General features: G+C 29.5%; 1 protein-coding gene across 11 annotated transcripts; it reads right to left on the bottom strand.

Annotated features, from left to right (window-relative positions):
* Window positions 1-3,048: 3,048 nt before the first annotated feature.
* LOC137813401 (uncharacterized) lies at window positions 3,049-11,700 on the bottom strand. Of its 11 annotated transcripts, none has more exons than XM_068615618.1 (6): window positions 11,505-11,695; window positions 10,297-10,372; window positions 9,831-10,077; window positions 4,245-5,247; window positions 3,643-3,679; window positions 3,049-3,472 (listed from the first exon to the last, which is right to left on the bottom strand). In XM_068615618.1, the coding sequence occupies exons 4-5, from the start codon at window positions 5,132-5,134 to the stop codon at window positions 3,643-3,645; spliced, it is 927 nt and encodes a 308-aa protein (XP_068471719.1). In that variant the 5' UTR covers window positions 5,135-5,247; window positions 9,831-10,077; window positions 10,297-10,372; window positions 11,505-11,695; the 3' UTR covers window positions 3,049-3,472. The 11 variants fall into 11 exon arrangements, with proteins under 11 accessions (XP_068471719.1, XP_068471715.1, XP_068471717.1 ...); XM_068615614.1 differs by having other exon boundaries at window positions 9,976-10,077; XM_068615616.1 differs by having other exon boundaries at window positions 9,976-10,077; window positions 11,547-11,674.
* Between the last annotated feature and the right edge of the window lie 4,438 nt (window positions 11,701-16,138).

The raw sequence follows: 16,138 nt of genomic DNA, 5'->3' as shown, positions 1-16,138 counted from the left end.
TGCACATAATAATTTAATATTGAGCTTGAAAAAATATTTATATCATCAAAATAATTCAGTTCAGTATTTAAAAAAATATTTATATCATCAAAATATAAAAATACATCAAAATAATTCAGTTCAGTATTTAAAAAAATATTTATATCATCAAAATATAAAAATACTTACATTGGTTATATTAAAAACTGTTGTTTATTACTTTTGAGTATAAATATTATACAGGTACTAGTGAATAATTTAAAACCTTCAACATGCATAGAGATTAAATTATAAGCTAATTTATAAAAAAAGGTGACTTAAATTATTAATTTGGAAAAAAGGTTATAAAAAATAAATTTTAGATTACATAACCTAAATGTCGAAAATAATTTTAAATTCTAGACATTTCTAAATTACAACTCAATGTTTTCAAGTCCTAAAATATAACTCTAGAATATATAATCTAAAAAAATTGTTTTATGTAAAAATAAAAGTTTAATCTAAATTTTTTTTATATAAAAAATAATTTTTGGTAACTTCTAAATTACCCACTTCAAGAAATTTTTAAATTGTAAAATTAAAAAAAAAATTATACTAGAAGTGAGGCAGGCCTTTTCATATTTATGGGGGTGTAGAAGGAAAGTATAAGGGTGCAAAAATGAAATCCTGTAGATTATGTCATAGATTTTGTATCAAAACATGCCACCGTATTTAAAACTGATTTTAACCTAAACCAGGCATGCTCTTACTTCGCCAATTTGTTTTAAAGTTTACTAAAATTAATTTTTAAAATTAATTTTACATCGTGATAATTAGAATAGTAAGAATCGCACCGATTCGTTTGAAAACACTTTCTTTCACAATAAATATCAATAGATGAATCGTTTTATAACCTTAATTGTGACCTAAATCCAACGAAGGACAATAACTTGTGTGGATAAGATTATCTTTAAGCGTATGATTAAGATTGGATTATAACCTTAATTGTGACCTAAATCCAATGAAGAACAATAGCTTATGTAGATAGGATTATCTTTAATCATATGATTAAAGTTGGAGGAGTATTTAAGGTGAGCTTTGGATTTAAATCTAGTTTTGTTACACAAAATTCATAGTCATGTATACATTTATGGAAAATCAAAATTCTTGAAAAAATTTATGCATATTTTCTGGTCTGGTTAGAGGTATTTTAGGCTAAATTTGTCTAGATTATCTCATCCCAACCTTTAACAGGCCACACATTTTTTTAAAATAAAAAAGAAAAAATTTATCACAATAAATAAATTTTAAAATAATAACTTCATAAAATATTTTTTAATCCTCGTAGACTAAAATAAGAGGTTGTCATTTGTGCTATAAAATAGCATTATATAATTATATAATTCATATGTAGTCATGTATTTTAATATTAATCTTACTTTTAAGATACTTTTAGATTATGTTTTCTTACTTTTAAAATATGTATATATTTAGTATTATTTTCATATTTATCTCACTTAATAGATACTTCTCGATTGTGTGTGTTTTTTTTAAAATTAGTTGATGCAGTAATGATATTGTTATATTATTTATCACACTTTATAGATACTTTTAGATTGTGTTTTTCACTTTTGAAATAAGTAGATGGGTTTTTTTTATGCAACATTAGTTATTTGTTAGTGATTTTTTTTTTTGGTATTTTTTTAAAAGGCATTTTAAAATATATTCTTGTATTTGTTATTTTTTATTTTACTTTTATATAAAATTATTTAAGTATTTTTTTTACTTTATTATATAAGATTGTTTAAGTATATGTTTATACAAAACTTTATATTATTTTTATATAATTGTTGAAATAAATATTGAAATTTTTCAATTATTTTATATAATCCATATAGAAGATTAAATTTTAACTTGATGTGATGAATTAAAAAAAAGTACAATGGTGATTTGAAAGAAGAATGACAATAGATACTTGAAATAAAAAATCCTGATAAAGTATTTAATTAATCTTTAATAGTTTCATAAAAACACATAAGAATTTGAGTCACATTTAGTTAGTGTCAGCTTCATTCAAAATTATAACACTTTGATGGAAAAGTTATTGGGGAGAGAGTAAGGAATTACTTGCAAAAAAAATTACAACATATTTGATTGCATATTTTACTTAAAACAATAAAGATTAAATACTTTTTTGTCTTTATTAAGTATAACCTTCAATTTGAGATGAGACAAAATGTTAAAGAGGAGAAAGAAGATACTTACAATCTTATATGTTTATGTGATATTAAATCAAATTATGAGTAGTTCACCAAAAGCGAAGGATACTTACCTACCATGTTTAATAAATAAATATAATCTTTTATTATGGAAGAGAGATTCCAAACAAGAAAAGAAATAGAGATATTTGTTTAAACTATAAAACTTGTGCAATTAAATTAATCATTAAAATCTTTATAATAAGTTTTTTTTTTCTTTAACAGATCCAAGAAATTTAATTACTAAGGTTGATAAAAAGAAAAAATCTACCATAATCACAAATGATAATAAAATTAAAGATATGATTGAAGAGGTAGAGGAAGATGATGAAAATGAAATACAAATGAACATTATATTAGAAAAAGATTATTTAAGTGACATTAAACTTGAAAATGATAAATAAAATCATAAGATTAGAATATAAAATTTAAATATATAAATAATATTTTACATTTTATTAATATGTTTTGATTTTGACTTCATTTTCATATCTGATATTTATAATTTTTTTCATGTCACTTATTCTTATTTTAAAATATCATATTTTATTTATTATGCATCTTACAATTCAAAAAATATATATATATAAACGATATCTGGATTCGATAACCATTTTTTAGACCATTAAAAAATGATTGAGATAATTATATACATGTTTAAATTAACAACAATTATAGATTTGAAATTGAAATGTGGTGGAAGGAATTGATTTTACAAGTCTATAAATGCTATAGGCAAAGACTACACAATTCTTACATCTCCACCAAAACCTTAAAAACTTAGAAGTTGATTTTGTAAGATATTTGAACATAAAGTTGAGGTAAAACCAAATTGAATCCAAACAGAAACCACCTGTATGCATAGTTACAAATGTAAGTTCTCACATTTGGAGTCACATGGGCAATTAGTAAATGGAAATAACAGTGACATAGAAGCTAGCATCTGTGTTATTCTACATATCACAATCAATTTACTATATCCTATATGTACAGCCAAAATAAGATTAAAAAAATTCATTATTCCATAGTTATGCAGCAGAATGCTAGCTAAATCACTGTAGCTGCCTATGAGGAAATTTATAAAAGAAATGAAACTGAGTATGTGACCACAAGCAAGTGTCAGATTTATAGAATCCTCCAGTCACCATATCTCAGGGTAAAAGCAACAGAGGAGCTAAATGTAATCTTTGCATGGCAAATCACAATGTTTGTTCATGTCCCTTGAAGTTTTTGATTTACTTCAATTCACACACTGCCTGTAAACATTGAGTAAATTCACAAGTCATTTAAAGGTAGTGGAACAAAAGCCCTCAGCACCATTGTTGTGCACTTTCAAGACAAGGAAATCTACAATTAGCAGTGTGTTTAAGTCATCAAGAACTTTTAACAATAACAAAAATGATAATCTTGAGCAGTCAAAACATACCTAATTGTCATAAAAGCGAGACCGACGTCTATGGGATCTGTGAATGACAAGATTGAGATGAGGATATGGAAATTCTAATTCAAAGTTCAAACATCAAAAATAAAACACTTAATCTAACACAGTAACCTGTCAAAGAAAGTAGCTTCAAAAACCAACATTGATAAAGAAAAAAGCAGCACCATATCATTCTCCTTTTTAAATACAATAGCAGGTAAAAAACTATCAAAACAACTTGAAATAGCTAAGTAGTACATTAATTTACAACTGCAACATTTGAATGAACCACAAAAACTTATGTTGCTAACAATGCATAAGCTCATGTTTCTTTTTCAATCGGAATATTTTGAGAAAATACACTCCCTTTGCAGTAATGCAAATGAAACACCATTCATTTAGAAAGTTAGATTATTGACATTGGAAGATGGTGACTTGTTTAGAATGTTAAGCTTCAGAAGAATTCGTCTTTAGCAATAGAACACTATTTATCATGGTACCAAAAGAAACATTGAAAAAGTTATGCATGCAAGTCTACCAGAGCCTAAGAACCCAGAAAGTAAAGACATGAGTTGTAAAAGTGAGTAAAGAAAGAAAAGTCTATACACCTGCGATAACCAGCGCTACTCCTTGAAGAACCACTAGTACTGACAAAATCATCATCAGTCTCTTCTATCCTATAATCTGCATACTCCACAGATGCTACAGAACCTTCATCAGAATTTGAAGTATCATAACTTAAACGAGGATTACCCCTTCTTGTGTGACTGACTCTTGCCCTTCTTCTATTTCTTGATCTTCTGAAGTTATCAAAGTACAGAATACACGAGGTCCACCAGTTTCCCTCATCACCAGGGAAGTCCTCAAACTCATCTCTAGCATCGTCATCCCCATACTCAATCACATAATCTCCTAGAACCACCCCTCTGGGAATTTCTGAATGAATAGTACTCAAAACATCTATGATCTCTGATGATTGTTGAAAATTCTCCCAATCAAGTTGGCGGGCAGGATCAACTTTTGATGGACGTGCATGAGGATGTTCAAGCTGAGCATGTTTTTGTAGCTCCATGTAACTTCCCATGAATGAACATTGCACTTCATCACAACAGCGCTTCTTCTCATCAAGATGATCACGAGCTTTATCAACAACAATCCACCCAGAAACCTCACCTCTACACAAGGGGCAAGTCAGATTGCATTGACCATTTGATTCCTTAGCATTGCTATTTTCAGTATTTTCAGCAGAAGCAGTTGTAGACACCAGAGAGGTTGGAGAGGTTGGCACACCGCTTGAATTTTTGAAGCGATCCAAACAATTAGAGTGCAATTGATTTGTGTCACAAACAAAAGCACGACATCCATTATCATAGCATGAACATTGGAGAAGAACACTATTATGTGGAAAATCCAAACATATAGGACAGACTACATCATCCCAGTTTATACTCAATTGAATATCCTCCATGCTTTTTAAACTCACAAGACCCAAAACCATATACAGGTCCCTTATAACAAAACCATATGTTTGCTAGTCAATTACATGCTCCTTATTCTTCAAAATCAAAACATGGAGATGAAAACTTGAAAATCTATCAAGAAAACTGTATCCTGAAAAGAGACAAAAAAAAAAGCAACATAATTTAGAATATATAGCAAAGGTACTTCAAATTTAAACAACATCAAACATTTAAGTGTGCAACTGCAAGCAAACGCATAAAACCAATCAGAACAATGTTTCCATTAAGCATTTTCTCTTACTGGACTAAATGAAGAATATCAACAAAAGAATGTGTTCAACGTGCCTATTAGAAACATTTTAGTATTGTCATCTAGAATATCTTGTAAAGCCGTCTTTTTCTTATCAACCGTTTATATTTCAGATAGCATATTTTCTATATTTATAGATCAGCTGAGAGCTATGAAGCTCGGACATGGCTCCTCGATGTCATCTGTGTTCAACACCAACACATGTCAGACACTTAATTAAAGTGGAAAATTTAGAAATCATTTTTTTGCAACTCCAGCACTTCTTGGAGAAGATCCAACACAGTTCCGACACAATGTTAATGGAGACAAACATGGTGATTTCTTTAAGTTGAAAAGTAAGAAACTTATTGTGTAAGTTTCTATTTCTTCTTTAAACAAAGAAACAGTTTATTTCACATTTACATTTTGCACTTCTTCTTCTCTATTTAAATGTCTCTAGATGAATCTAACATAGAGGATGTCTTTTCAATGATGGTGGTGATCAATAAGGGGGTGAAATGTCTTAATGAATTAGAAGCTCTTTTCACTTTTAGGATTTTAGATGGATGGATTAGATCCATTTTTGTATTAGGAAATAATGTGTTCAGATTTTTATGTTTGACTAACTTTTATATGGATGATTTTAAATATAATCTTAATTGTCAATTTAAATAATTCATATTAATGTGCAATGTGTGTGTGTCACCATATCCCATATCTTGGATAGTATAGGTGTTGCAAGGGACTGCATTATGACCGATGTTCGTGTTTGTGTCCATAATTCATAGGTTGAGAGTGACCTCCCAAGCTTCGTGTTTCTCCAAAATTCCTTATTCTCAACTTGGTAACAGAGTGGGATTGGACCTGCTTTGCCTGTCACTCCCAGCTATCATCGGTCCGCCATCAAGATCTTTGACAACCACCAGATCTAATGTGCCTTGTCAAGCAACACACAACCCTGGTGGTTGCTGAGGCAAAAACCTCTGCATGCACCTCCACAAGCCACCTCTCTTTGGTTCTCAGTCAGGAGTGTGAAGTCCATGCACTACCATCTGGTTAACTGAACAACCTTGTGCCTCTCGTTACAGCTTCTACTTCCTGTTTTAACCCAAATTTTGGGTTTCCAACCTTGTCTTGGAAGTGGGTTGGTGTACGCCCCCCTTTTTTGGCCTTTTTAAGCAATGGAAGAAGTTTGAGTTTCTACTTTATGCATGGGAACTCTTGGAACTTTTAAAATATGCAATTCCTTTTGGCAAAAGGCTATGAGTATCTTTTTCAAATGATATCTAGCACCTCTACGACTCTACCAATAAGGTAGCATCTCTTAAGCAAACAGACCATGATATGACCTCCTTTATTGCAAAAGCTCAAGTTGTTGTTGAAGTGAAGATGTTCCTAGAAACTAATTCATTAGAAGAAATTAAGGAGAAATTGGACAAGTTGTACATGGTGATGATTCTTTGTGCCATGAGTTCAGACTTTGATCACATTCCTAATTAGATTGTGGCTAGTCAAGAAGTTACATCAATAGTGTTTGACAACAAGACTTTTTCGTGTTCCAATTGAATCTTTTGTAATAGTATGCACTCAAGGAAGAGGAAGTCATAGCAATAGGAGGACGTGGTGGTATAGGTGGACATTCTCAATGCTTCTACATTAATATAATGCCAAAGAATAATTTTCTTCTGATTTTTCTTCTCTGAGAAGCTCACAAGGGCATTCTACATCAATTTGTCCACGCACATCATAGCAAACTGCTAGAGCAGAAAAAAAAAATACTTAGTCGTGTACCTTACTGCTTGGTGTTAATGTACATGTCCATCATTGGTGTGAAGTCATCCTTACTGCCTTTTTATATATAAATAGAATGTCGTCTTCGTCTCTTGAATACAAAATTCCTCATTTCATTCTTTTTCCAAATAAACCTTTATTTCATGTTTCACCATATATTTTTGTCTTCAGGGCTCTAGATAAAACTTTTTGCAAGAACCATCAAATGTGTTTTTCTTGGTTATTTTTGTCTACAAAAGGGGTAGTGTTGATATTCTTTGGAAACAAAATAATATTACATGTCAGCTAGTGTCATCTTTGAATAGACTTTTTTTTTTCTTCCATGCAAGATGTTACCTTTGTCCAACAAATCTAACCTCTACTATTGATTGATCACTTCTCCTAAAATTCTCAATCTTGATACAACTCCATGTCATTATCCTACAGATTCCGAGCCTTTACCAACTTCACCACCTCTCATTCCACACCAACGTCAAATACAAGGAGCTGGTCACAGTTTGCATGGTGATTCTACTTCACGTCCTTCCCTATCATCTACCCATACTACAGTTCCAAGTAATAGTGAAGAGTTTCATTGGACAATTGCTCTTCCCAAGACAATTTCTCTTCCCAAGGGTATTCATCTACTCAAAATTCTCACTCTATTTACATCATTTGCCCCCTTCCTATGTTTCTTTTGTTTCCTCTTTCTCTTCATGTAATATTCCAAAAGATATAAATGAAGCACTTGTTCATCCTAGATGACGACAAACCATGATTATTGAAATGCAAGCTCTAGAAAACAATGGCACAAGGGAGTCAATCCCTCTTCCACCTCAAAAACAATTAGGCATTGTTTGCTTCTAGTCATGACCTCTCCGAGAGGATTGACGAACGGGTGCTAAGAGTGTTTGCATCCACTGATTTGGAGGTGCTTACGTGGATGGGAAGCAAAGTGACCTTCATTTTTCATTCTACTCTTATATGAAGGGATTGAAGATGATGTCCACGTAAGACCCAAGCAATATTTACTCACATACCCGGGCTACCTCTAAGACGAGACATTGTCACTGCATGCATGATTTGAACCAAAATCGACTTCAACTCATGTGTTATTCAAGGGAGAATCGATTTCACTTATGTGTTATTCAATGGAGAATTGATTCTCACTCATGTGTTACTCAAGGGAGAATCAATTCTCTCTTATGTGTTATTCAAAGGAAAATCAATTCTCACTAATGTGTTATTCAAGGGAGAATCGATTCTCATACGCTTTTAAAATCGATTTTAATTTTCTTTGTATTGCATGGAGGATCGATTCTCTTGTTAAATATTACATAAATTTATCTAACAAAAATATTTCATTATACTATTAATAACAACATATAATTCTAAATAATGATAATGATAATAATAAAATAAAATTATAAAATAAACAAAACATATATAGTTATATAAAATAAAAAATGTATATAATAATCATTATTATTTTCATAAATTATAATATATTTAATAATATTATTTTGTATTATATTTTTAAAATTTTGAATATTTCAATTATTTATTTTATGTAACAATTTGCAATTTTTACATATATTGATAAATTTCCATCCAAAAATATTGAAAATAATGTTTTAATTACAATAAATAAAACTTAACAAATAAAAAATCATATTTTTTATTTTTAATTAATTATAAAAATAATTTCTTTATGCTTTGATAATATTATTTTATCACAACTTTCAATCTTCCGACAGTTATGTAACTCGTATTTTTTTCAAAAATAATTATTCAACGGTACCAGAAATAATTCTAAAAAAATTAATTAACTCATATCTACACAAAAATATATTATAATTCATTATTAAAATATTTTTTAATAGTAAGGGTAAATTTGTACACTTATATTTTACAGTTTTAAAAAAGTTCTAAATTTCTTCCCAATCATGACATCACTCACAAACTTTAATAAATCATCCTCACAAATCCACTCTAACATCCCTCAATCCAAACAACCTCACAAATTCTCTCTAATCCTCACACATCCACTCCCTCAAATCCCCTCCCCAATCCAAACACACCCTTAAAGTAGGGCCCAATGGTGAAATTGATCACCTTAAGCCTAGATTGATAGTCAAGAGCTATACTTAAATATATGGACTTGATTATGATGATACATTTTCCCTTGTTGCTAAGATCACTATTGTTAGACTCTTCCTTCCTAGAAATGGCAGTCATTCGTCATTAGCATCTCCATCAATTAGATAGAAAAAAAAATGTTTTTCTTCATGGTGACTTAAAGAAGAGAACTATATGGAACAACCTCCTAAGTTTGTTGCTTAAGGGGGGTGGGTTAGTTTATATGTTATGTTGATCTCTCTACGGCCTTAAACAATCCCCACAAGCTTGGTTTGCAAAATTTAATCACGTTGTGTTGATTGTTGGACTAAAGGTAGTGAGGTAAATCAATATCACACTTCTAGTAAATGTGTTTACTTAATTGTGTATGTTAATGATATAGCTATTGCAGGGAATGGTGATGCCAAAATTCCCCTGTTGAAAGACATTTATGCAGCCATTTTTCAAACAAGAGACCTTGGATGCTTGAAATAATTCTTTGGGGGATTGAAATCGCTCAATCAATGGAAGGGATTGTTATTTCCCCATGGAAGTACCTTTGGATGTCATGGAAGAGACAAGCTTGACTAATTTCCAGCTGAATTGATAGCCCTATGGACCCTAATCATAAATTAATGGCAAAACAAGGAGAACCTTTATAAATACAATGAGATATAAAGACTTGTTGAAAAGCTCATTTACCTCACAATTACTAGACCTGATTTTGCTGTTGGAATTTTTAGTCAATTCATGCTAGCCCCTCATGTTGACCACTAGAATATTGTAATTCACATCCCTTGGTGACTGAGAAGACCCAAGGACAAGGATTATTGTAAGAAGATAAAGAAAGTAACCGAATTTTTGGGTACTGTGATGCTCATTGGGGAAGGTCTCCAACAGATAGGTTCCACTACTAGGTATTGTATATAAGAAACATAATAATGTTGTTTGATCTAGTGCTAAAGCTAGATATAGGGCAATGGTTTCAATCACAAGTAAACTTCTGTGGATCAAACAACTTACCCAAGAACTGAAATTGTGACAATCAACAAATGAAGTTGTATAGTGACAATCAAAATGCCCTTCACATCCTCTAATCCTGTGTACCATGAAATAACCAAACACATAGAAGTTAGTTGTCATTTTGTTTGAGAGAAGTTGTTGTTCAAAGAAATTAATACTGAATTTATCAGCTCCAATGATCAAGTTGCAAATGTGCTTGCTAAGTCTTTAAGGGGCCTCAAATGAAGTTCATATGTTCCAAGTTTGGTACATACAATACAATATGTATGCTCTAGTTTGAGGGGAGTGTTAGAAAATGTTTATTCTTGTCTTCTAGAATATTTTCTTGTAAAGCTGGTTTTTTTATGTATCTGTCAACCATATAGGGTCCTAGGGTGTGGTTTTCTTATCAACCTTTTCATATTTCAAATTGCATATTTTCATATTAATAGATCGGCTGAGAGTAATCTCTCAAACTTCATTTTTCTCCAAAACTACTAATTCTCAACTGTGCCCTGTTAAAAAACCTGAACCTATTCAGTCTAAAGATAATAATATGATTACATATTCCTCTAAGTTCCTCAGAGAAATTAGTACAAAATCAAAATTCAGAGATCAAGTGCCCTAATACTAACTGATTGACCAATAAACTGATATACAGATACAATCCAGAAGCCAGAGAACAGTATCATTTTAAGAGATCATAACCAGTGAAAGAAATTCCATAAACAATACTTCATCCAAATCTGAAATTTTAGGGAAATAACAAAAGAAGAACACCTGTCAACACATAAAACAGCACAAAATCCACCTACAAAATGATCCCATACTGATACTAAAACACATAATTACCAGATAACAAAGCAGGTGATGCAGATGGATAAAAAAAATAAATCCACCAAACAAATACAATGAATTAAAGAACTCATACAAAAACCATCCAACATCCATTTTTTCTGAATAAAAATAAAATAGACAGCTAAATTCCATTATTATTCCTATTATCGTACACAAAGGACCAAGTTGACCAATCCGAAATAATAAGTATCCCAAAGGGATGGAAAAAAAATGGTGAAACACAAACCTGAGGAAGACATAAATTGAAGCGGACCCAGCAAATAATCAAATACCCATAAAAGAAGAAACAAAAAAGTGACAAACTTTGAGACAACAGTGATCAAAGTACATTGAAAAAACAGGGTCCAAGGGGAAAGGGAAGGCCACCAAACCTTAAACACGAGAATTGATAACAGAACAGAGAAACCTCGTACGAAGGGATTGGATTGGATTGGTGTTTGAGTTCCAAGTGTTGTTGTTGCGATCTTTGGTGCAAATGGGGATGCCAGTTTCAGCACTAGTGTGAAAAGGTACGCGCTTTCTCTCTCTCCTCTCACCCTTCAAACTACACTCTCTCAATTTCTTCTCTTTTATACTAACATTACACCATTTAATAAAACAAATAATTAAATAGTTTTTTATTTTTAAAATAATTAAATAACTTTTTATAATAAAAATATAAATATGCATGTATAAAAGTCTGTATTATTAATCGAATATTATATAAAGAGATACTTACGATACTTTTATATATAATATTGGACAAAAAAATTCAATAAACACAAAATAAAAAGATGTTTTGACTATTTTTTTCAAAATTTATATTACCAACAAATAAAATTTATTGTTCATATCATTGTAATTCTTTGAAAAATTAAAAATTGTTGTGGAATCAGCAAATTATTATTTTTAATTAAATAAAAAATTTAAAACTTGTATATTTTCGATTCATGCACTATCTAGCCTGTATTTTATAAGTAAAATTTATATATTTATCGTCATTAATAAATCTTAGAATTGTTATTATAGATTGCTACAAATTATTTATGTATATAAAATATGACTTGTTTAATTTTTAAAGCTAAGTACAACATATTGATTAAAAATAATTTAAATTTTAATATAAATATAAATTAAGGTTATTTTATTAATTATTAAACTTAATAATCTTTTAATTATATATTATTCTGAGTATTGACTTTTCAATTCAACATAAAAAAGTACTTTTAATTTTAAAGATCATTTACATTTATTTCTATTCATTACAAAATTAATCATTGACTTCTTTGCTTTACCTCTTTCAAAAAAAAATTAATAGGTTACTTGACTACTTTCAATAGAATGTTTAATTAATAAAATATAATTCGTGTCATAAATATAATTTTGGATTACTTAAATTAAAAAGAGTTTAGATAAATAAATATTTTAGTTGGTTAAATGATGAATTTATTTCAAGAGCTTGAGTTGCAGTCAACCCTTTATATATATAAAAAAAAAAACGAATTGCTTAGATTTCTTTTATGTCTATAAGAAAAATTATAAATTATTGAAAAAATAATAATATTATTACTTAGAATTCTTCTTATATGAATTTAATAATAAATTCTTATAAGAATATTTTGATGTAAGCTAAAAGATCTTAAATAAAATAATGAGTTTCATCACTAGTAAAACACTTTTTAATGTTAATAAAATGTAATAAATCATAAAAATAAATAAAATTTGTTGAATATTGAAAATTTAAAATTTAAATTTAAATTTATTAAAATCTAGGTCTTAAAATATTGTAACAGTATGAAACTCACGTAAAATAAACTGACATAATATGACTCTCGTGTTTGAAATGGCTAACAAGTTTGAGTGTTTGTATAATTTAAATATTTATCCCAAATCAATTAAGAACTAACATGTGTTTTATTTTTTTAAAAATATTTATGAATAAATTAATTTTTTTATATGACATATTATATATTACTATTTTTTATTAGTTATATCCCAGTTCTAAAATGGTATTAACTAAACAGTTAAAAACTTAAAAAATATTGAAGATCATAAATTGAAAAAAAAATTAAACACATTACAAGAAGTATAAACAAAATACATCCATATTTCAGTGAAGACTAAAAATGCTTTTTATAATTGTTATTACTATTGCTAAAAGTGATTTTTTAAACTAAAATTACTTATATATTATTTTATAATAACTATATCAATAGATAAATTGGAAATTTTGTCAGTTTATATATTGACGGTAAAAAATAAAATATTTAATTATAGAACTTTGATTAATAATTGCAGATTTAATATAAAAACAAGATTTGATAAATAGTACTTAAGTAAACTTTAATGTTCTTCTTTCAACATTAATTTCTTCATAGCATTTTTTAATCGGATTTGAAATATTCTTTAGGTGTTGGAATTGGATTTGAATCTTAATCTAATGATTCCTTTTATACCTAATAAAAGCATTAATATTTTATGCAAATGAAAATTCTTTCGTAATCAAATAGTCAAAGTCAAACTTTTTTTTATTTATTTTAAACATACTTGATAATCACGACAAAAATACGGTTCCATGAATACGATTTACGAACAAAATTATCAACGTCATTCAATAAAAGAAATACAATTTTTTTATTAAAAAAATGTCATTTTTAACTGAAGTTTTATTTTGATTGATTAAGTTTTAAGTATTTTAAAATTTATATATTTTTAATAATTTTTATTAAAAAATTGTTTTATTAAATATTAACAATATTTTGTATTTTGGTCAAAGTATTATATTGTTTAATTTTATTATTAATGGGATAAGGTAGTTATTATTTTTTATTTAATGTCTCCAACGATTCAATTATTTTGCATCTTATCTTTTGAATCTAGTTCAACTCATTAGTCAACTAGTTCTTGAAGAAAGAATCAAGTTAACCGACAAGTTAAAAGAGATAAGAAAAGAAGTAAGAAAGTAAACTAATTAATAATACAATTTGCAAAATTCTAGCTCACCAAGTGGTTAGTGCTCGCGTGAGTAGGTTGGTTCTTGTGTTGGGTGGTGATAGTGACACGATTTGTTGCACATTTGAAGGAAGACCCTTGTCCTACTCTTGTTCAATGTTGCCTTCATGTGGTTTGGATTGTGCAGTGTTTGGCTGACTGTAAATTTTTCATGTACTGGGAGTTCTTTAAGCGGCTAGGGTTGTTTTTCTCCCTAATGTTGTGGAATGGGTTCTCATTTTCAAATTTCTTAGAGATGTCTCAAGGACTAAGGTTTCTCTTCACAAGCCAAGTCATCTTATGCAACTTAAGCACAAATGAAGACTTTTGCACAAGCCTTGAATAATGTTTGTGGTATCCGTCTTTCACAATTGTCTTCTCCTTGCATTAAGGAAGATTTGATATTTATTCAAATTAACAAAGGGTTGTTTCTCGCAGGTCTTGAAGACTGTAAAAATCACCTTCATGGAAGAATAGTACTATCCAAAGGTAAAAATCACTCCACATGGACGTGTGCAAAAAGTTGGATCTTACTTGGAAATCTCTGAGATCTTGAAAAGTTATTCCTCTAGGAAAATGGTTTTATGAATTATTTTCTTCTTCTTTTGAAGACATGAGAAGAGTCCTAGCAATGGGGTCTTGGAATCTCAATTCGGGTATCTGGAGAGTCTTTGCTTGGACCAAAGACTTTGTGCCATCTTCCATGAAGCTCACCAAAGCTCAATGTTGGGCCAGGATTCGTGGTCATTCGATGGAATATTGGCAACCAAAACCAATTTTCTCTATAGCGAGAGAGATTAGTACTCATCTTTCTCTCGATAACTGTACCATGAATAAATCAAGAGATTTTTTTTCGTAAAGTGTTGGTTGATATTGATATGATATCTGCTTTGCCTTATCAAATTTTAGTGGAAAAACCTGATTTTGCTTTTATTACAAATATTGAATTTGAGAAGGTGCCTCCATTTTGCTCTCCATGCAAAAACTATAAGATATGATATTTCTAAATGCAAATGACATATTGACAACCTTAATAACAGAGTCAAACTGCCTACTATTTTTTCCAAATATGTTGTTGTACGGTATAAACATATGATTCACCAGACCAAAAAAACTAATGATGTCCCTTACAAGAAAGTAGTTGGTGTCACATAGAAATAGAATTAAGCGATAGAGGTACAAATATAAGATGTACATATTCATAATCCAAGGGTGGTGTAAGTTGAGGGAGCTACTATTGATCTTGATACCCTTGTTGAAGTTGTTGTTAGCCAAGTGGAGGTTGGATCTCTTGTTGGTCAAAAGTTTAAGAAATCTGCTGAAGAATTATCTGTTGTTGATAATGTATATGTTGTTGTAGTTGTTGATATAAGGGCTAGTTCAAGATCTCCGAATGATATTCTTGTTGATATTCCCTCTTTGGAGAATGTCCATAAATCGGATTATTTGCTACACACAAAAAAAGACTCCTTACCTCCTGAAAATTTTGGTGTTTTAGATGGATTCTTTCATCTCAAATTTGCAACTAATCCAACAAGTCCTAAATTTGTTTTTGTCAAATGGGTTACTTTTAAATTTGTTCTCACAATTTGACCTTGCAAAATTGTTTTAAATCTCTTTTAGGTGAAGAACAAGAGGATCAATATTCATGATCGCTCATCTTGGCAATAAATATTGTAATACTCCAAAAATACATCTAACTATTACAATACAAGTTCTACATGTTTCTACACAAGCTTGGAGTTTTCCAAAACATTCCTAATACATGATTAGGACTTATAGAAATACAAATATTTAAAATTCATAGCTCAAAACAAAACTCTAAAGTCTTCCATGCTCTTTTGCGCATGTATGATCATCTACTCGTGTACATAGTACAATCATCGCAGTTCACAAAACAACAAAAAAGGTAAGGGTAAACTGGTGAAAATAAAATTTTATAATATACAAAATTAAATCAAAAGAGCAAACCAAATTACATGGATCAATTTCTCAATTATTCATTCTTCTTCAAATCCCAACATAAAACAATCAC

The sequence above is a fragment of the Phaseolus vulgaris genome, chromosome 1, assembly GCF_000499845.2.
Source record: "Phaseolus vulgaris cultivar G19833 chromosome 1, P. vulgaris v2.0, whole genome shotgun sequence".
Taxonomy (NCBI): Eukaryota; Viridiplantae; Streptophyta; class Magnoliopsida; order Fabales; family Fabaceae; genus Phaseolus; species Phaseolus vulgaris.
This window is presented reverse-complemented; position numbering and strand designations above follow the sequence as displayed.